We start from the raw sequence: 22,177 nt of genomic DNA on the forward strand, positions 1-22,177 counted from the left end.
AAGGAACGACTTTCGCGCATATTTTCAAAAGGAAGAGCAAACTAAGGCAGCGACCCAAAAAACCCTTTCCTGGAAGTTGGGGGGGGGGGCTTGGGGCTTCACCTTTCAATCCCGCTTCACACCTGAGGCTTCAACCTGGCCTGTGTCTACATTGCAGAGATGGAGAGTCTAGATACTGATGAACTACGAATCCCGTCAACCCTCAGAAGTTGAAGGTCAACATCAGGCATAGGTAAACTCGGTCCTCCTGATGTTTTGGGACTACAACTTCCATCATCCCTGACCACTGGTCCTGTTAGCTAGGGATGTTGGGAATTGTAGTCCCAAAACATCTGGAGGGCGAGTTTGCCTATGCCGGGTCAACATCATCAGGCCCCCTGCTTTGCAACCAACGCGATTACAATGGCAGCCCTGGAAAGAAAGCCCACTCGATTTGATTTATCCCCCATCGAGAGCCTTCACACGTGGTACCAAAAAAAATAAGCGCTAAGGGCGCAATCTCCCTTTACGCAGCAGGAGCTTACCCAAAATAAAGTTCCCCGGGAGTGCAATGGGAATTACTCTTCAGTAAGTATGCATATGGACGCCATGCAGCCTATGCAGGTTTACTCCAAGAAAGCCTTGCCTTCAGTTTGTCTTACTCCCAAATAATCGTACATGCGGTCAAACTCGTTACGCACAAGCTTATTTGGAAGTAAGTTCGGATTTCTTTAACCTTCCAATAAAATGCAAGTGGGGGTCAGGACACTGCAAAACTCTGCAGGTGAATTCGGAAATCTCACTGAATTCAACGGGCTTGTTCCCACGATTGCTGTTTTCGTATGGAAACAGTGGGACAGGGCTGGGAAGAAGCAGCTTCCTGAATAGAAACTTACCTCGGAGTGGAATTGGATTCTAGCTCCACTGGACTCTGGACCCATCCTAAGCTGCCCCATGATGGCTGAAGGAATATTTTCTAGAGGAATCAAAGCCCTGGGGCTTCCCATCTGGTCCTGTCTAATGTTCGCCCTACTCAGAGTAAAAGGTAAAGGTAAAGGTACCCCTGCCCGTACGGGCCAGTCTTGACAGACTCTGGGGTTGTGCGCCCATCTCACTTAAGAGGCCAGGGGCCAGCGCTGTCCGGAGACACTTCCGGGTCACGTGGCCAGCGTGACATCGCTGCTCTGGCGAGCCAGAGCCACACACGGAAACGCCGTTTACCTTCCCGCTGGTAAGCGGTCCCTATTTATCTACTTGCACCCGGAGGTGCTTTCGAACTGCTAGGTTGGCAGGCGCTGGGACCGAGCAGCGGGAGCGCACCCCGCCGCAGGGATTCGAACCGCCGACCTTTCAATCGGCAAGTCCTAGGCGCTGAGGCTTTAACCCACAGCGCCACCTGCATCCCTACTCAGAGTAGACCCACTGAAATTAACGGGCGTGCGAATTTAGACCTTTTGATTTCAATAGGTCTACTCTGAGTTTAGCATAGTTGGATACAACCCATTCTCTCAAAGGCCGATCTATGCAAACGTGGTGCAGGATTGGTTGAGCTAACCCCGCTTAGTTTGTAGGTCATCCTCCCCCGGCCCATTTGCCCTTTCCATGTCCGGTTCCTCTTCTCTTTGATGATATGCATCCTATCTTGAGCACACTGAAGCTCATTTGCTAGGTCTGATGGTGCTGCGCAGCCTGATCCTATTCAGGTGTTACGTCTCTCCAAAGTAAAACCCACAGAACAACTGATTAGAGTGTGGTGCTGATAACGTCAAGGTTCGATCCCTGGACTGCATATTCCTATATTGCAGGGGGTTGGACTAGATGATCCTCAGGGTCCCTTCCCTATGATTCTTTGACTGCAACGCTAAAACAGTGGGAGTTACTTCCGATTGAAACTGCATGGGACTGGATTTGAGCCCAGAATTTTGATACTACAATACCTCAGATCGATTCTCAGTGCTAAACCCCAAGGACTGATAACATCCAGTTCAGCATTTGTAAATTCTCTTCATTTCACTGGAAGAAAAGCACACGATTCACTTTCCCACTGAAATATCCAGTATCATTAAAATTGCCTTGGAATAAATTCTAAGAGTGACAGCATGAATACTGAACACTGGTCAAGGCTAAATAGGAGTTGCAAACTGCTCATAGGATTGCCCCAAACAGCACTGATTTTTAAAAGCTCAGTTTTAACATTCTTCTCTCAAATATTGTTACAATGGGTAAGAGGGGGAGACACCCAAAGAAATTGCCTTTGTGTTTAAGTGCTTCGATATGCTGTGTGCAGCGAAGTTCACTGTCAACCAGACAGAAGGTCGTGCTGCAAAAGGGGTTTTTTTGCCTAGTTTTTCCATCATGTTTAGGATTAAGGTACAACGATCGTCCAACTTATGCTAAGGTTCTACAGCAAGAGAAAGGCAAACGGGAGAGAGAGAAAGAGGGGAAGAGTGGGAAGGGGAGAGAGAAAGAAAGAGAGAACTTTATTGAGTTGAAATTCTGGCTGGCTCTTGCTAAAAATGAGAGAAATATTTGCTCTTTCACACACACACGTAAACCGCCTAACCTTTGGTTTTAAGAAAATGATGCAATGTAGTAGGAGCAGGTCTGTTGGCTGTGAGCCTAAGTGCCTTGACTCGCGAGTAAACCAGTCTCAGGCTGAGGGGAAAGTGATACTATCCCTGTTGCTAAAAGCGTCTGGCGCAGTTCTGCCGGGCGTGCGCGCCATGGTGCGCTTGGGGTGGGCTTCTGTACCTGCGGCGTGGGGCGCGTGTGTTCCAGCGGAGGGATCCTGGTCAGTTTCAAGCCGTCGGTTTCGTGCCTATTCTTGGCTCTGTCTCTCCCTCCGCCCCCTTGAAGGCGAGCCTGCCCTTTGAAAATACACCCTAAGCGTGGAGGTGAATGCTGGAAAGGGACTTTGCGGTCACCAGGTCTGCTCATAATATTTGAGCAAGCGTGCCTCCTTTCGCTTTCCGCCGAGTCGAACATATTTTTCAAACCCTTCGTTTAAATACTGACGTTTTCACGTGGACAGTCGGGTAGCTATTGCTCATTTTGTCTGGGAAGCGCCATGAATGCTTGACGTTACAGGCTCCCTTCGAGGTACCAGGAAAAGCCTCTGGGCTTCTTCTGCGGCAGAGCGCACACTGATCGTTGTTGTTGCTAGGAAAGCGACGCGAGCCTTTTTCAAGACAGCCCTCCCCCCATTTTATAAGCGAATTGAGAAGCGGCCCCAAGCGAATGGGACTCAGTCTGGCGACCTCTTCCATCCAGATCTTGCTGAAATCCAAGAAACTGTGCAACAAAGATGCTAAAAAGTGCAAGCGGTATATCTGATGTGTTCTTAACCAGGTTTACTTCGGTGCCAGTTGAATGGGATTGACTTCCGCATCAGCATGGATTGCGGCCTCTGGCAAACTTCGTGTAAAGCGAAGTACCACTGAGGCAAACATGTTTCTGGACCATCCCACTGCACAATGCTTGGGGGCGGCAGGGTATGTGTGGGGGGTGAAATCTCTCCACCTAACACCATGACCAAAAGCAGGGCTCTAACATAGACTTTCCCTAGAGATGTAGTCCACCCTTCCACCCCAAGTGTGGAGGAATTTATTTTATTTTATTTAAAAATGTATGCAATGAATGGTCTTTCAGACGTGTGAGCCCCTACCTGCGGTCTGTTGTGGAGCATGCCAGACACAGACCAGTAGTACAGTGACAACCGGGTCTCAGTGGGATTAGTCCTTGACGTGTCCATTAGACTGCCTGGCTGCGTTTCTAAGCACACTGCTTAGGATGGCGTTAAGACTGCTGCATGATCGGGTCCCGTAGTTCATCCATACAGTGAACCCTGTCTCTCTCACACATCCACACGAAGGAGTCGATGGATGAGAACTGGAGGATTAAGCAAGCGAAGTGAAACCCAGTATCAGCGTAAGACTGCATTCATATGCCTACTTTTCTGGGAGTGAGATCCATTAAAGTAATTGGGCTTAACTCGTGAGTTTTGTTTTAGTTTTACATTTATAGCGCGTCTTTTCTCCAAGGAGCTCAAGGCGGCGTACATAGTTCCCCGCCTCCCCAGTTTATCCTCAGAACAATCCTGTGAGGTAGGTTGAGTGACTGGCCCAAAGTCACCCGCTGAGTTTCGTAACTGAGTGGGGATTTGAAGTCCGGTCTCCCAGGTCCCAGTTCAACACTCTGCACTCACGTGGTACATTATTCCATTTTCAGGACATTTCCTCATTAAGTTCCGCATTATACTTGAGCTCTCACACGAGGTGAAAGCCACTTCCAGAGCAGTAGTGGAATGTAGCGCTAGTTTAGCGCTCATTTCCATTTTATTTGAAAACGCGTTTTGACCCTGGAAGCAAATAACACGGAAACGAGCGCTAAAGTCGCACTGTGTTCCACTATAGTTCCAGAAGGGGCTTTTACATAGCGAGAAAGCTCAAATATAACGCAGAACTTAACAGTTAGGGGAAAGGGACGGAAACAGAATGAACTGTCGTGTGAATGCAGCCCCGCTCTGTAAAGTGTGTCTTTCACGAGGACTGCTCCAGAGCTGGCCCTCCTCGCTTCCTGCAGTGTTTCCTCGTTAAACAGCACAGAGGAACAAAACCTGCTCTGGGAGGAGGACCAGGGGACTCAGCTGGACTAGTAGACATGCATTGTATAGGAAACAATGGTGTTTTCTTTTCTTTTTCTGTAAGAGACCCGCACCCATTACGGTCTGTGTCCAAACCCTGAGTGATGCAGTGCAAAACGTTGGTTAATTCAAAGGCCGGGGTGTGTATTTGGTGAGTTCCCTGTTTTTTTTACAAGGAAGCTCCTTAGATTTCAGCCGAGTAAGTTTGGTCACAGCACGACTGACCCAACCTTTGTTGGGCCCGGAAAGCTCCGTGTTAGTGTTTTGGGGAGGAACTCTGCATACCTAGAGGTGGGGGGTGGGGGTGGGAGAGGTCAGAGGAGATGTTGACATGCCAATGAAGAGCATAGAAGCTGATCAGATCACCATTGCCCAGCCTGGACTCGCCTTAGACACCCACGCGCCCTCGGTTGCTATTCTAATTCCGCAATCAATTTGGATTGACGCGAAGCTTTGGAGTGCCCTGCGCACGCAGTTTCAAAGCCCGCTTCGCTGCATTTGAAAGGCTCGGGCCAAAGCCCAGCAACGCGGAATCGGGGGTTTTCTGCTTCAAAAGAACCTGAACGAATTCATCTCAGCCTGTCCCCAGCCCAACAAGAGCTGCCTTTGTGCTCTGCAGCCGCCGCAGTTTGGAAAGGGTTTCGGCCGCGAAGCTGCGCCACTGGCTGTAATGGAATCACACGTCTCCGAGGGGAGACCCCGAAATTAGCGCTCTGCGGAGGTGGCAACAAAGCGGCCTCTTTAGCACTGTAAGCGAGCGTGCTGTTTTATCCTAAAATAAAAACTGCCCAGGGACAGAATCCAGTTCGGTGAGGTAGGACCCTAGAAGCAGGAGAGAGGATAGTTAACACTATCCCAAGATTTTGCGGGGAACGTAAGTTTTGAAAAGGCGTTAAAATCTGCAAGGCAGTCGTGTGTTTCCTTCAAGTTTGCGATCCTGTTTACACTTGCTAGAAAGTGACAACTTGTTGAACCCCCTTAAGTTTGTTGCTGTGGCGCGGAGAAGACTTAACAGATTTTATGGGGTTGGCGCGGTAGCGCCGGCCCTGTCATTAGCAACAGTAAAGCGACTGCTTCTGATTTTGAGCGTCATAAAAGCGCAGCAAATTGTTAGTTATTTAATGTGTTGCATTTGTACTGGTAGAGAGGGGACCCGGCGTGGCTGAGACTTCCTGTTTCAGGGGCCAACTGATTTCTACGGGACCTACTCCAAAGTAAGTGTGCATAGGACTGTAGCTTTAGTCCTTAATCACAATACAATAGAATGCAACTCAGCATAACGCAGTGCAGTGCAGTGCAATACATCCTTTTCAACTTGGTGAAACTTGTTTCAGGTGAAATATGCCCAGGATCGGACTGACCTGCTGCAAGTATGTCCCTCCCTATACTACTAGAGTTGTTTATTATAGATTGTGAGCCTGTCGAACAGTGAATGCCAATAATGATGACATACAATACAATATAGTTTAATATAAAATGCATTTAGGCGCGGCGCAAAATTTTAAGGAACAGGTTCTTCTTGTCATGCCCACGATCTTCCTGGAACTTATTTCTGAATAAATCCACACAGTCTGCGCAGGTCTGGCCGTTCAGTTCTAACCGTAATTGACAGGAAAGTTGAATCACATGGGAAACGTGTTAGGAATAAGGTGGGGTACCAGATGCGATCATATTTTCGTTTGTCTGGCGAGGTCGTTTTTTCTTCGCTGTAGATCCCCTCCAGTGCGGAAAAGGGCGAGCTCAGTAGGAGAGAATTTTTTCCTCTCTGCTTGTTTATACTGTCATTGCTTCGAGCCCTTGATCAAAAGCAAAGCTCCCCCCTCCCTCCCGGGAGTCAGGTGTCCGAAAGGTACACCCAGATCCTAAACAGGCTCCCTCGGACGCCAGTTCCATTGCGATCAAAGTCGGCTGGGCTGGCTAGCAGTGGCGCACTGGCTCCCGCTCTCAGCTTCACCCAATAAAGCCGAATACTTTGCTGTCACCCATCCCACATCCACGCCGCCCCTGGTTTGAATGGAACTGATTCCCCAGTTCCCAAACAGCGTTTCGACTGGGCCATTAGCATATTCTCAGCCAGGCACCTAATGTTCCGGCCGCTTTCTAAGCGCAAGAGAAACAAATGACGCCCCGTTTTGAAATCGGGACAGTGTGTTGTTGTTTTTCCCCAACTGCGGAAGAGCCAGTGAATTCTAACGACGGAAGTAGATGCTCTATCTCCCTAAAAATAAACCCGAGATAAACTCTTTGACCATTGGCGCTTCCCGGATTCCATTGTTGACTTGAGACTTCATATGTCGAGCTGGGTTTTATTGCAAAGGGTCTGACTTGTCACCATGCACACTATTAAAACTTAATTAAAAGGGGCACACACATACGCTGCAATCCTATACATGTTTACCTGGGATTCCTTTTCCTAAGTAAACATTGCACTGCGTAGGTCCAATCCTATGAAAGTTTTTTTCCTGTGCAAGCCCGATGGACTTGAATGAGAGCTGCGCAAGGTTGATCAGCTTCAGGCTTCACACGACCAGGTACTTATACACGTATTAAAAAAAGATCGTCCTATTTGCGTCCAAATAAAGATGTGTACAGGAAAACTGAGGTGGAGTGGCCGGATGTTTAGGATCCGTGTTTTCTTTATCCTTTTAAAAATATGGCTTGCTTGGAATTTTTGTTATTCAGGTTGAAAAGCCATCCCATTTTGCTATATGTCTCTCTGTTTTGTTTCAGCTCGTTGGAGATTGTGTTCTATAAGCTTTCTATAAGCTTATGCATACTTACTTGGGAGCAAGTCCTATTGAGCGCATTGGAATTTACCGAATAGTAGAATGATGCTCAGAAGATAGGGCTCTAAGTGGGGTGTGTGTGTGTGTGTGTGTGTGTGTGTGTGCGTATGAAAAAACAAACAAAACAAAACAAAAACTTCCACTGACATGAACAGGCGGTTCCCCCTCCCCGTGATGGGAAATCATAACCCACAACCATTCAGTTCAATGGGACAAGAAGACATCCATCCCAGAGTGCACCGCGCGCTGTTCTCGCTTTTCCGCGCACGGCAGACTGCCAGAGGGATACAACCACGTTGATTTTTGGGCAGCAAATCCCAACAAGCAATCCTGTGGCTCCCCAAACTCTCAGATTTGTTGTGGTATCAAAAGGCCTGTTCGTCAGCAGGCAGGCACTGCTCCTCGACGGTCCGTTTCAAAGCAGCCGAGGTCTCACTCGGGTCGGTTTCAGCTCTCCAAAGCGGGGGAGGGAAAGTTACTGGGTCAGTTTCCACGCAAGGCGTGGAAAGCAGACCGGGGCGGTTTCGAAGCTCCCCGACCCTACGACTGAGGTTTGACCCGTTAGGGTAAAGGATTTCTCACTGACAAGCTCCTCTACAGTAACCGGCTTGCGGTAGATCGGAGCCCCGATTTCAACGCAGGTAGAATATTGCGCTTAAGACCCAGTGCGCTTAAGATCTGGGGCGCGATCCTCTCTTCTGCCCTGATTTGATGGTAATTTTACTTGGCTTTCATTGTTATTGTTTTTGGACATCTGGGCTGCATTTTGGGGAAAGTCGTATCTGTGCTATATGTTTGGCATAGTTCTCTGGGCTTCGGCAGGCGGGCCAGATAAGTAAACCATAAATAAATAAATAAAACAAATACTCCCAATATTAGACCCCCCCCCCCTCTTTTTGATGTCTTCAGGTCAAGATATACTACATGTAATTGGAAGCGGCGTGATCCGAAGCATGTGCCCTTAGAAATCAGAGCTGGAGAGTCCTTCGTTTCCAGAGGCGCCTCTGTCGTGGAACTGAAAGGGGCACTTGCTGCGGGACAGAGGTTTGCAACGGATTTCAAGCAGCCCAGATTTAGTTCATTAGCCCCAGGGAGTGGGACGGGGTGGGGGCTTGAGGGCTCTTTCAGCTTCCGATCTCCAAGCCCATTTCCTTGGGAAGAAGGCCCAGCCATTTCAGCCGGACGCTTCGGGATCAGGCTCCTGGGAAGGCGCCCATAGTCATAGTTCACAGTGTAGCGTTATTGGTTTTGGATGTGAATCTTTGTCATTCGAGGTTTTATCATGATGATGATAATGTTGAAAAACAAATAGGGAAGGATGCATTCATTGTATGATCAGAGGAGTCACAAAACAAGCAGCTTTGTCTTACAAAGCTACAATTCCCAGTAGCCTTAAAAACTACATTTCCCGGGATTCTTTGGGAGGAGGTCATGCTTTAAATGTGCTTTGAATGTATTGGGTGGGCCGATATCACTTTGCATAATCCCCAAACCTTATTATTTGTAAGTTCTCCTGGTTTGAGATGCTAAAGGAAATTCCCACTATAATGGTGAGTCTTGAAAACTCACGTCTCCTAAGTTACAAACTGCACCTATCAATTGAAATTGACCGCCACATAGATTCATCAATGAATGAATCCCAATCATTTAAACGAACAAAGTTTATAGCGCTGCCTAGATTTGCTTTCACAGAACAACACAGAGGAGGACCTGTTTTGGTATCTCTATCCTCTTTAAAATGGACTCAGCCGGATCCTGTTCAAGAGACCGTATTGTTCATTAATATTTACACGAGGTACAAATAACGTGTGTGTGTGAGAGGGAGGGAGGGAGGAAGCCTTAGAAACACGAATACGCAGCTACTGGACGAAGCTGACCCACCTGGGGCCAAATCGGAGCCCAGCCAGGCCCATAAAACAGCGCCCTGAACGAAGAGAGACTGGATCTGGGATCAGCAATCCTGATTTGCAGAGAATATTAAGAACTTAACCGGAACGGCAGTTCAGCCACCTCCAGCGTTATAGCCTCTGGGAAGGTGTTAGGGTACTTGGAGTCTGAATCTTTGTACTAAGGCTAGTTTTGCAGGTCAAAGAAAACAACGCCTTTCGCCACGAGTGGAATGCATTTAAAAAGGATTATTGTGTGCGTGTCTACACTGTATCCTGCCACTACTGAGGTCAGTGGCAACTTCCTCACACAATTTCCAGCCCTTCTCCTCCCAGAGATGTAGTGAACTAATAGATTTTATAACTAGAAAATAGCCAAGTGTCCAGAACTGTATTGGTTTGGGAAATAAATTGCAATGGAAGGTAACGGACAACCTCATTTGGATCACTTTCACGTGAATGAGCAGCTGCTTTTAGCACTACTTAAAATGTGTTCTGAGTGACAAGTCTGTGATTATTAATTATTAAATTTCTATACTGCCCTTCATATGAGGATCACAGGGTGGTCTAAATATAAAAACACAAAAAATGCATAACATAGTAACAAAGAAAACACTTTGTTTTATATGCAAGGATATTGATGGCTCATCTCACCTACCAGTAGCAGAGTCAGGGCAAAACTTGAAGCCAGCATCTGCCTCTCCCTACCCCACAGTGCATATGCTGAAGATCCCAGTCTAGGATGTTTCTGCAACAGATATTGGGCTTCTTGTGCAATTCTGGTAGCAAGATATTTCCATTCAGTTGTTTTCTCTGATGTAAGTCCTACCAAGTTCTTGTACTTTAACATCTCAGCATTATTTCATTAGGAGTTAAAGCGTATATATATATATATATATATATATATATATATATATATATTTCTGTTCCAGTCTGCTAAATAGGGAATGATGAAGGCAAAAGGAGGCAAAGACTAGTAAGCATAGTGAAAAGGGAAATAATTTCTTGGCTGTGATTTGCTTTCTGTGGTTCACAATTCATATAGGTTTCTTGAGAATTTTGCTTATGAGGACTAGAAACCTGCTGAACACGGTCTGAAGTCCAGGGATTTGAGGTTCCACAACACAGGGCGCTAGCATGACTACACAAATGCCTGTGCATCATGCAATCACTCCCATATGGGAAGTGCTTGCCTGCCACTGTTATCCCCCTTCCCACGGCTGTTGTTTTGTTTGGATTGCACTGAGAATCAAGGCCATTGCCATAAATAGGCTGCAGAGGAGCAAACATGTCAAACTGTAATCACTCATGAAACAGGCACACAATATGCAATTAACAACTTATTGGAAGTAACTTTACCTGGAGTCAAAGACACTGACTTTCAATGTCCCAGCCTACATGAAGCTCAGTTTTCATATTTAGAAACATAATTAGGCTTATAGCCAAAATGGGGCTCAGCTCAAGGTATGGCAATAATGCATGCAATCCTAAACATGGTCTAAAGGTAAAGGGACCCCTGACCATTAGGTCCAGTCGTGGATGACTCTGGGGTTGCGGCGCTCATCTCGCTTTACTGGCTGAGGGAGCTGGTGTATGACTTCCGGGTCATGTGGCCAGCATGACTAAGCCACTTTCTGGTGAACCAGAGCAGAGCACGGAAACACCATTTACCTTCCCGCCGGAGCGGTACCTATTTATCTACTTGCACTTTGACATGCTTTTGAACTACTAGGTTGGCAGGAGAAGGGACCGAGCAATGGGAGCTCACTCCGTCGCGGGGATTCAAACCGCCAACCTTCCGATCGGCAAGCCCTAGGCTCTGTGGTTTAGACCACAGTGCCACCCACGTCCCTAACATGGTCTACTCAGCAGTAAATCCAACTGAATTCAGTGGGCCTTCCTCTCAGTTAAGTGTCTCTACGATTGCAGCTTCACTGAAGCTCTCTTCAGGCATTACTCGTGTGAGAAGCCTGTTGAATGGGGTTAAACATGCACTGTCTTTCCCCATGCTTTCCCCTTTCAAGCAAGTAATGTCTGAAAGAGGGTTACCTCTTTCCATTTTAATTTAGTAGCTTCTTCATGGGCACTTCTGTTGATGGACATCTATCAAAATTATATTCCACACTTTCCCCAAGGACTTCAAAACAGTATATATATAGCTCCCTGTCTTCTTTTAACTTGTGGGGGAGGAAGGGAAAGGAGGTTGTTAGGTGCTTTGAGACTCCTTAGGGTAGTGATAAAGCAGGATATCAAATCCAAACTCCTCCTCCTCCTCCTCCTCTTCTTCTTCTTCCATCCCTGGAAGGTAGGTTGAGCAAGTGGACTGTGGCCATCCTGTATGCTTTGTTGCCAAGGCTCCCCATTCTAAGGTCACATCCACATCTCATACAACTTAAAATAGTTGTGGCTTCCCCCAAAGAATCTTGGGAACTATAGTTAGTTAAGTGTGCTGAGAGTCATTGGAGATCCTTAACAAACTATAGATTCCAGGCTTTTGGGGGAGAAGCCATAATTGTTAAAGTGGTATAAGACTGCTTTAAACATATGGTGTGGATGTGACAAGACACACACCGTTAATGGGAAACTTTTCAGAGTAGAAATGGCATTCTTCCTGAACAGAATTCCACTGCTGAGATTTTCATCTGGACAGCTCAGTTCTGAAATGTCTTAAAATGAGAATACTTGGATATCAGTGAATTTACAGCTAGCAACTTTGCACAACTGATTTTCACTGCACTTTATTTCCAAGTGAGTGTGCTTATGGTTTTGGACTGCATCTTCTTAAATCCAAGTGTTGGGCAGGTAAGTCTGAAAGCTGAAACCATCTGTTTAGCAGCATTTTCATTTAAAAAAATGAATTATGACATGAGACATTAAAATACAGATTGTAATTCAATACCCAAATCTTTGTGTGCAGTAAATAGCTGGCAAGACGAATGTGCAATTTTCTATTTATCGCAAACCCAGCCATAAAATATATTAGAGGTCCATACTGCTTTGGTTTTCCCTACAGTGGTCTTAGACAAAGAGAAACATTTCCAAACCATATTAACTTGAAGACATTAATGAAAACAGACAACATGATAGGAACTTTACTGTGTCAGGGAATGTATAATATATTCTAAACACAGCCACAACATACTAATACATCTTTATTATTATTATTATTGACTGAAGCCTTGAGTTCTGTCTTAGCTTTTCTACTTCAACAGTATTTCTGAGTGGGTCAAGGCTCCAGTGGGATATAATGACACCAAAGTAAATAGAAGAGTTTAAAACCAAAGAATTGTTTCTCCAGATTCTGTCAGCAATTTGTACCATGCTAACTGAAACATTGCTTCAGTAAGAAAAGCATACATGCAGTGAAGTAATGCAAACAACATTAGTATCAGTGGCATGGAAGGGACGGACCCATCATGAGGCTACAAAAGGGTAGATTTTGACGGATACTGAAGTAATAGGCTAGGACAAAATTGTTGTGCGATGTTAAAAGTTATACGGTACTTTAATTCTGGAAAATAGGGTAGCAGACCTGAAAAGTAAGAAGACTGCCAACGTACCACAAAATAATAAACATAATTTGGAATTATGAAACGGATCTTAATATCACATTACTGAATTTTAATGTGCTGTGAATGTGCATTCATTCACCCCACCGGGGTGTGCAACTCTTGGGAAGGAACTGATGCATTTTTACACAAAACATATTTACATTATTAATATATTTGGAATAAGATGGACATTCCACATTTTACTTTTTAACAGATACATATTCCAATCTACAAAACAGAGAGGCAAAATACCTAGATTTGGGCCAATTTGATTTTGATTTGTTTTGCTTGATTGAGAGGTACAGGAAACGAGTTTAAACACATGTACTTAAATCCAACTGTGGATCAGGCTATCTCAGTCACATACCACTGCACAATCACAAACCATTATTGTACGTATACATCCATTTGTTCACCGGATCACACCAGCCACTTTATAATAATTCCATACATGCTTTTAAACCATACTGCAAAAATAAATTTCAGATACAAATACTGTAATTTCTCTGATATTTATAAAAGAACTTAGCCGAAGAAGAAGAAGAAGAAAAGGTGGGAAATCATGCAGCGTAAAATAAAACACAGCATACATGGAGCTGAGGAACTTTCCAGCTGCAGAATCCAAAAAGAACGGCAATGCACAGGCTCACCATATGTTTTAAATGCTGAAGGTCCAATGACTATTTCAAAGCTTTTGCCTTCTTTTTGCCACTTCCCCATCCACCGCTGAGCTGAACTGGATGGTCTCGAAATGATATCCGCTCTTTATGCGAGGGCCCCAAAGGTGATCTTTCAGGCACAGGTGCCTCCTTTTCTACACAAGAAGAAATTGCTATTAAAATGCTGTTGCTCAAGTCATCTTTAATAATAATAATAATAACAAAACAGCAGCCTCTCATCATGCCTAATTTTGTTACTTAGTTCCTAATTCAAAAAGTTTTAGCAGGAAATCTAAGCTACTTTAAAGCCATTAACTAATTAAAAACTTTGATCTCAATGGCAATTTGTGGATATTTAATATGTGCGTGCTCTCACACACGTGTTTCTTTTGAATAAATGCAGATAAAACATTCATTGGCCGGGAAATCACACTAACCACATTGGTGGAAATAAGAGATGTGCAGAGTGACAACAATGTGATCAGCACTGAATACTATTTCACAAGGGAATGCCTCTGATTAAGCATATACATTTTAAACACATAGTTAACACATTCACAAATTGCAATGATAATTCATTCACATTTACATGCTATCTCGCAACTGAGATTTGTAAAAAGCATGGGCAGGGACAGTATTTTAGGAATATTAGAATCAAATTGAGAAAGTCCAGACATATAATTTACATATTCATTGTTTCCTTTTTGTGTCCAATTATTTCTTCGTCATTTGCACATACCGTATTTCATGAACACATAAGTGGCACAGAGATATCATTTTTATGGATTCTGGCATTTTTTAACCACATGAAGAAAATTCCAGATGATTTATAGGGCCAACGGGTTACTATTTTAATTTCTCAGCCCAACATACGCTAGCCAGACTTCCACCAAGGGAAAGACAGAGGAAGTCACCATTTACTCCACTGAATAAGAAATGGGGAAAGCTGACCTAAATATTGAATTTTTATTCAAATCTTAAGTCTTCAATGGTAACTATGTAGCTGTCAATAACACCTTCAGAAATTTCTGAGTACTACGTAGGGCTCCAATCAGCTCAAACAGGAGCCATATAGCACTCTCTGGGGCTTGTCAGATGTAGTTTTATCACTTCCCTCCACTATACAATATAGTGATCATGGTAATGGGTTCAGGATGAGGGCTGGCTGCCCATTCTGAATCTGAGTGCTTCATTGCTCTATAACTGCTACTGTTGGTGGTTGAATATAGCACTGCATGTGTGTGTGTCGCTTGCCACAAAATGTTCCTGGCCTCCAGGGTAACCTTAGCTTAATTTGACTAATTCCTCCAGCCTCTTCTTCCATTTTCATCTGCTTCAACTGATACGTTCGTCATTCCACAGTCCATCTGCCCACAACCACACTGTGATAATGTGCATTCTGTGCGGGATGCAGGTACATTTTTGGGGTGCTGCACACACATATCGTTCCTGTCTTGCACCATTCATATATATAAGGCTCATCCTGCTGGAACGGTTATAATCCATTTTGTACCAAGAATGAACTTCTCAAGTGCTTTCTGTCTCCCTGTGTACACAGAGAGCGCTTTTTCATGTCATCTTCTATTGGGGTGGACTTTCTGACATTGCAAGGCCTGTGCCAATTCACATTTTCCAGTCTAGCTACATGCACTAGGAAAAGCAGGGAACAGACCATGGGTATAACCTCAGATTTGTATTGATTTAGATTGATGGAGCAGGGCAGCTGCCCCCTTGCCCTCCCTTGGCTACACCCATGGAACAGACTGTATATTGATAAATCAGTACATCAGTTTCTGTAGTCTCTTTTTAGGGACAGCTAGCATTTTGAATGACCAAAAATAATTTCAAAAAAGTACTATGGAACAACATGTGCTCAGCTGCAGTGTGGCATTACATCATTTCTGCCCACAGCCAGGAGGCATGGGAACACAAATTTAGGGGAGTGGATAACACCAATGTGTTGGTGTACATGTACTGGTTGGTATACATACCCACCTGTGTGTACAGACAACATGGACAGTGGTGGCTGCTTTGCCTAGTATTATAATGATGTGAAGAGGTGTACAATTAAAAAGCACTATCTACAAAAGTGCTTCACACTGTGAACATAGCCTAATTGTGCATTTCACACAGCGTCCCCAGTTTCTGCTTCGTGCAGACATTCAGCACTTCCCAAAATGGAAATTAGAGTGCACATTGAAAACAATGCAGAAATGAGTCATTATAGTTGTGATTAAGCTGTACTGTGCCCTGCCCCCAAAAGCAAAAGACAGGAATTTCTGTCTTTCATTTTTAATGTGAGCCCAGAATTCCCTCTCCAGGCAATTAGAAGTCTTGCTCATATTTTTCTCATCACTATTCTTTCGACATTCTACAGGTCATGGAAGCTCACAGGCTCCCCCCCTTTTTTATACAAAAACCTTTCACATAAACTTTTGCATACCCAATTGACAAGTATGTGAAAACCAGAATCATGGGTTGTATCCAAGTAAGTCCAACTCAGAGTAGAGCCATAAAAATTAATGTCTGGTCATGCCCATCATTCTTAGTGAGTCTATGTTGGATATAGCCACTTGCTTTTAGGTGGTCTCATTATGCTTTCAAACAGACACTTGCCTACTTAGGTTCACTATTAGAAGGAATGTGTAATTTTAATGTAATTCCACATATTAAATTAGGAAAATATGCATCTTTCCATTTGAGTACACACCAACTGGTGCCAACTTCAGTTCCTTGAGATGCATAAGTCTTTTGCAAGTATATTTCACAGTATGAGTTTTGTTTATACATTTGCAGTGTATACAACACGGCTACTAAACGTGGATATGGCCTCTAGATGGATGTGTTTATAGTCAAAATCATCCAAAACCTCTGATATGGCTTCGTCCGATAAATGAAGGTAATTCAATGACTTTAAAAATATTAAGAAGAGCTGTTTGGATCAGTCCAGAGGTTTTCAACCAGTGTGCCATGGCACCCTGGGGTGCTTTGAATGATGGTCAGGGGTGCTGTGGGCAACACTGGTCTCTGTCCCTCTTTCCTTCCCTCCCTCCTCTGATGCCCTCTCACATCTCTGCCTCCCAAAGGCTTGCATGGATGGTTGTTATAGCAGCCCTGGCTACAAGCTTCCCAGGTGAATGGTGTCTCTGGGGCAGGCCAGGGGGTGCTTCCCAGGCCCCTGTAGGGCAGCGTGAGAAGGAATTGGTTCATTCCCCCCCCAATATAGTCTGGCTGCCCTCAAGGTCTGAGGGACAGTGGACCGGCCCCCTGCTGAGAAAGTTTGCTGACGCCTGGTGTAAACTCTATAACCCTGCTTCTTTAACAGCTTTCACAAGAACTTATACCAATTACAAGAAGTTGCACTTAAGATTAGAACAGAAGTATTAAGGAAAAAAAATAAATGTGGTTCATCTTATGTGACTGAGTTGCATCTAGACATTTCCCTATGTGAATGGAAGGATTCCTTCTTGTACAAACGGTACTCTAATCCAGTGGATGCTTCCACTCACTGGATGCTCCTGCAGGAGCCAATTTTTGCTGATCTCTTCCTTGCTGCAGCCTCCTGTGCCACTGCCCACACTGTTCCAGAGTCCCCCCCCCCATCCCTATGGAGCAGAGGGCTGAAGAAGTAAGAAGGAATTGCTGAAAACTGTCTCCTCCCCTTTCACCCTCGGAAGTCCCCAATTAGTGAGACTCTTCTTCAGGCAAGCCTGGATTCAACCCATGCTGTTTGGTTAATCAGAAATAACTCTGGACTTATAGTGAACTTTCCCCATTAAAATTATAAGAACCAGATAAGGAACTCTATTCTAAGAGCAACACTGATGTTAATCCAGTTATGCCTTTGGTGAGGTTTCTAATTAAGCCAAGTGAGAAAGCAACATTATTGAGTTTGTCTGCTTCCTTAACTGGAGGCGTAACTTTAAGGTTGGAAAATTGTGATGAGGAAAAGGTAGGTGGGAGGAACAGCATTAGAGTTTTTGAAACTGTAATTTTCTTGTGAAAGAGTCAGTCCCTCATTTTGTGTTTAGACTGAAGAAACTGCTCAGGGCTATTGTTTTGGTATGACATCCTTGATCCAATAATTGTCATTTTAAGTTGTTGCCTCTTATAAATTTTATGAGGGTATGAACTATTTCTTTGTCTATCTTTATGAAATCTATTTTCTTATCTTCCTTACTTCCTACCCAGCCTTTGTATCTCTGAGTCTGCTTTCATTTATAAAAATATTGTTCTGAAGTGGTTTGGCACTTCGAGAGATTTGGTGAAAAGTGTTACAAGACTACTACTTAAATAGCAATAGGATGCAATCTATCCTGAGCATCTCTTTCAAAAAGATCATGGAAATGAATGTGAATTGTGCAAGAGTGCAACTGTGCTCTAAGCTTCCTTTCATTCTAATATGGCTTGGGTAAGAACAACAACAACAAAAGGAATCCTGCTGGGCTGTATCTAAAACTTTGTATTAGGGACTTGAGCTTCAAAATGTGATTTTCATTTGATAAATAAAATAAAATGTTTACTTTTATTTAATAATGTTATGAGCATTATCTTTCCTAAAAGATACCCACCAATCTGCTTACTTATTTCATAAACTGTATCCTCAGTAAAGGAACCTGTATTATTAAATTTGATGTTAACAGCCACAGTGTATCCTGTAGCTTCAAAATCCCACACAGAACTACATGGGGAAGTGCAAGTGTGACTTGTAACATAATGTTGCAGCCTGGGATGCTCCTGTTCATGTTTCAGACAGACATTCCTCCATTCCCCTTATACCCTGGTTTTCTGTGCCCTTACTCCACCCATCAGCTAGTGCTATGTGCCCACCAAACACCAGTAGTCACTGGGCTTCATTTTGCCATCTTTTAAGGATTTTGCTCCCCTCCCTGTGGTGTTATTTTGGCTACATAAGTTCCAGCATTTGAAAAACAGATTTCACTGTATGTATATATGATGTGGCATTGCCTCTCATAACTTCAGCAGCGTTATTCAGGTGCTGGATAATTTCTTATTGCATTGCTTTTATAAATATATTTTTGATGGAGAAGAAAGAGGACATTCTTAAGTGGACGGTTATGTCTTCTGGAATCATTGCCTTATTCCTTTCTGCCATTTAGAAAATGTATGTTGTGTACCAAGCATAATATGGGTGTAAGTAGGTATAGCAAGAGAATAATGATTTCTAGTGATCTTTATCTTCCTATCTGATACATCATTGTTAACAGAAAGTCGAGGAACTCTGGGAAAAACCAATCTGTAAATTCTCCTGTGTGAACTCCATAGAAACACACAATACTTTTGCCGCAGCAGAGCCATATCACTACTTCATCAAACAGCAATCTTAAGTGCCGATGTCTATGTAGCTTAACTGGGCTACTGGGAAACAAAGAGAGATACCAACATTCTTGGTGTAGCACTGAGGTTTGCAGGGATGAAAAATAGAAGAAAAAACCCTCTGTGGGGAAAAACTCCAAAATAGCCTAATAATATATAAGATTCACAATTGATGGGGTGGGAAAAAGGAAAGTGGAATATAGTACCCAGGAATAAGGAAAGACTGGCTGGCTTGGACTCTGAACACTTCACACTATAACATTCTGTTACAAATCTCAACTTGCTGCATGGCTCCTAGCTAAGTTTACAGTACCAAACATATTGGTACTGCCCTCAACCTTCCCATCTCTAGTTTTTCTTGAGAGTTCTTCATGTAGGATAACCCTTAATTTCAAAGTCAACAAATGTGTTAGAAGGAGACAAAAGGAAACAAAAAAGAACAGAGTTCTCTGCTTATGATTATTACCAAAAGGCCAATATTTCATTGTACTGTAATGTTTCTGAGATCACAAGCCCTGTTCTTGTCAAACTAATGCCACAACAACCACACATTCATACACAAAAGCTACTCTTTTTAAAACCACAATTACAATAACAGATAAATACAGAATTGGTTTTTTCCCCAGTTCAACCTAGTACTACATCATATTTTGTGCATATAAACCATTACTGCCTTGATATGTTTTCACAGGAGCAGCAAGCCATAACCCTGGAAGCTGAATTCCTGGAACAGAAGCACCATGTTCTTGAAGCACCATTCCAGAAATTGCATACATGGTGGACCTAGCAAAGGTTCTGAGGCTTCTGGTGCCACATGAGGGCAATGATATTATTATCCCTTTAGCAGATCAGAAGTTTCAGGCATGGAATGTGGGAGCCTTGCATGCTCCAAGGACTCTGTTGCAGTAAGAGCAGTCAGATGCCACAGCAGAGGCCTTACAGTATAGAAAAGGGTGCCCTCAAAATGTACCCAGGCTGCTCTACATCTGTGTCATATGCATTCCCTAGAGCTGGCATGAAACAACCTGAGTCTGCTCTTGGAATACTTCTGCCTGAATTGGGAAGTCCAAGGTATTTGGGTTGGGATGGAAGCATCCTTTATAATCTATAGCACCTGGCAAACTGCATGTGTGTTTAGTATTACAATGTAAAATTTTGTGACCGTTACAATGAAAAAAGTGTTTGCTAGACACTCAGGTGATTTAAATTATTTGTACCCAGCTATTCAAAATTTCAATAATATTTTGAGACAGATTTTTAAGGTGCAGAATTAAATGCGTGCTGAAAAGACTTCTTAAATTTGAATAAATGCTCATTTCCCCCAGGCATTAAGTTCTCTTCTCTTTAATCTATTTTCTTTGCTAATGATTTATTCTGCGCTCTCTCTCTCTCTCTCTCTCTCTCTGCCCCCCCCCCCCGACTAAATCCTCTATTCTTTAACAGATGTCAAAGTTGACATACAACTCTGTTTTGATAAGTAATGCAGTATAGGAAATATTTGGAACTTTTATTGGAGGGGGCAGGAAGAAAGAAAAATAGAGACTTTGCAAATCAGTGTATCGGCATACCATAAAGTCTGCTAAGACGTCATAGAATTTTCACCAGTCTATCTAGAACTGTGTGATGTATTTTATAATTTATCCAAATCCTTTACCATATTGTATTACTTAGCAGCACATACAGCACGGTTGTGTGTGAGAGGAAATCAGCTATTTAACAACAGTGACCAGAACAAATCTTTTGCTGCAAAATGTTTACATCAGTTTGAAGTTATATGAAATAAGCAGAATTTAGCAGGTTGGAGTTGAAGTAACTGTTTTGTTATTTTTATTCTTTAAACAATGTTTCTTGGGTCTGTACTGAAATCATTTATTTAAATATTTAAATCATATGTGCATACAATGATAATTGGTGAAAGATTTTTTAAAGATAATGTATGATCAACAACTGTAAGCCTGTTAACACGACATGTGTACACACACAGAAATAATCACAGGAGAGGATTAGGCTGAAGGGAAGCATAGGCCTCACAATCTTTCAGTGAATGAAAAACTGTCCCCCCTCACTGGCAAAGGGAACTTTTACCGAGAAGGATGCATCATTTATCTTTTAAAAAAGCAAATAATGGAACTCATCGAATTTCTAATTTATGCATTTCTTTCAATTCAGTTTGCAGAGTGTGCCTTTCTTCAGGTCCAAGTCAATGAATGATATTTTCAAATAGATTTACTTATTATTGTAATTATTTATTTTACCATGGTAGGAAAAATGTAAAAGTGTTGTAGTCCTTTATATTATTATGAAAAAGTGTTTCAGAGCATGACTGTTGCATGTGTTGCAATCTTACTCATGTTCATTCAGAAGCAAGCCCCACTTTGGGCTTTCCCAGAGAGTATGCAGAGGATTGCAGTCTTAGACTTTTTAGAATATGAAATAGCCCAGACCAAAAACAAAAACAAAAACAAAGGAAGTCTAGAGTTGCCATGCAAGAATTCTCTTTTGAAACCAAGAGGAGTTTCATAAAAGCATTCATCTTTGGAATCAAATTAAAAATATTAGCAAAAATCACTGGGGCATACAAACTCTTGAATGCCAAAAGCAGCTAATTGACTCTCTAAGCCAAAATTACACTAAGCTTGAAAATTGATTCTCCAGATTTCTTAGAAAAATTAGAATATAAATGAACATAGTAATGCAACAGACCTCAGCTTTATTCACCAATAAGTACCTTTGAAACATTATTATATCTCAATCTTATTTTTCTTATAGTTTTTAAATACTAAAATATTTCTGATTACTTTTTCTGGTAAACCACGTATTTCTACCTGTCCACCAATTCTTTATAAAAGTGCTATTTAAATATATGTTTCTGAATAAAGGCTGCCTGGTTCTTGTATTCAACATACACTTTCATCCTAAGCATTTGTGCCAACTCCACTAGACATTTTCTATGAAGGAATCATAACATCAAGTAGTGTGATGCTATACTGGTATAGTTTTGGTATGCCCAAACTTTGCAACTTGTATGGTAGCAAAGCAAATCTTAGTGTTAAACTTACTGCAGTATGTGCTTAACTGCTGTTTGTGGATTAATTGCATACTATACTCTTTTTTTGCCTTCACCTTCTGTAAAAAGAAGTACACTAAACTGTTCATGTCAAATTACTGATTTAATACTTATGGATTAAACAATTTAAAAGACAGAAGACTCTCATTTTAAATCAAAGCTGCACTACTAAAGTGAATGAAACCATGCCATTTGTCTCACTGAAAGCTACCAATGAGCAAGTGGTTTCAGGATTAGGCCTTAAGCGGCAAACAAATACCCATCTTCAGG

The 22,177-nt window shown here is 42.9% G+C and overlaps 1 protein-coding gene across 3 annotated transcripts in view; it reads right to left on the bottom strand.

Annotated features, from left to right (window-relative positions):
- Positions 1–13,342: 13,342 nt before the first annotated feature.
- LRRIQ1 (leucine rich repeats and IQ motif containing 1) overlaps positions 13,343–22,177 on the bottom strand; it is a 103,007-nt gene continuing 94,172 nt past the window's right edge. For all 3 annotated transcript variants that reach the window (XM_079991803.1, XM_079991804.1, XM_079991805.1), the window contains one exon: positions 13,343–13,658. In XM_079991803.1, the coding sequence (XP_079847929.1) occupies positions 13,525–13,658 (134 nt within the window). In that variant the 3' untranslated portion in view covers positions 13,343–13,524. The remainder of the gene's footprint in view (positions 13,659–22,177) is intronic.

This window comes from Podarcis cretensis (assembly GCF_951804945.1).
Source record: "Podarcis cretensis genome assembly, chromosome: 10".
Lineage (NCBI taxonomy): Eukaryota > Metazoa > Chordata > Lepidosauria > Squamata > Lacertidae > Podarcis > Podarcis cretensis.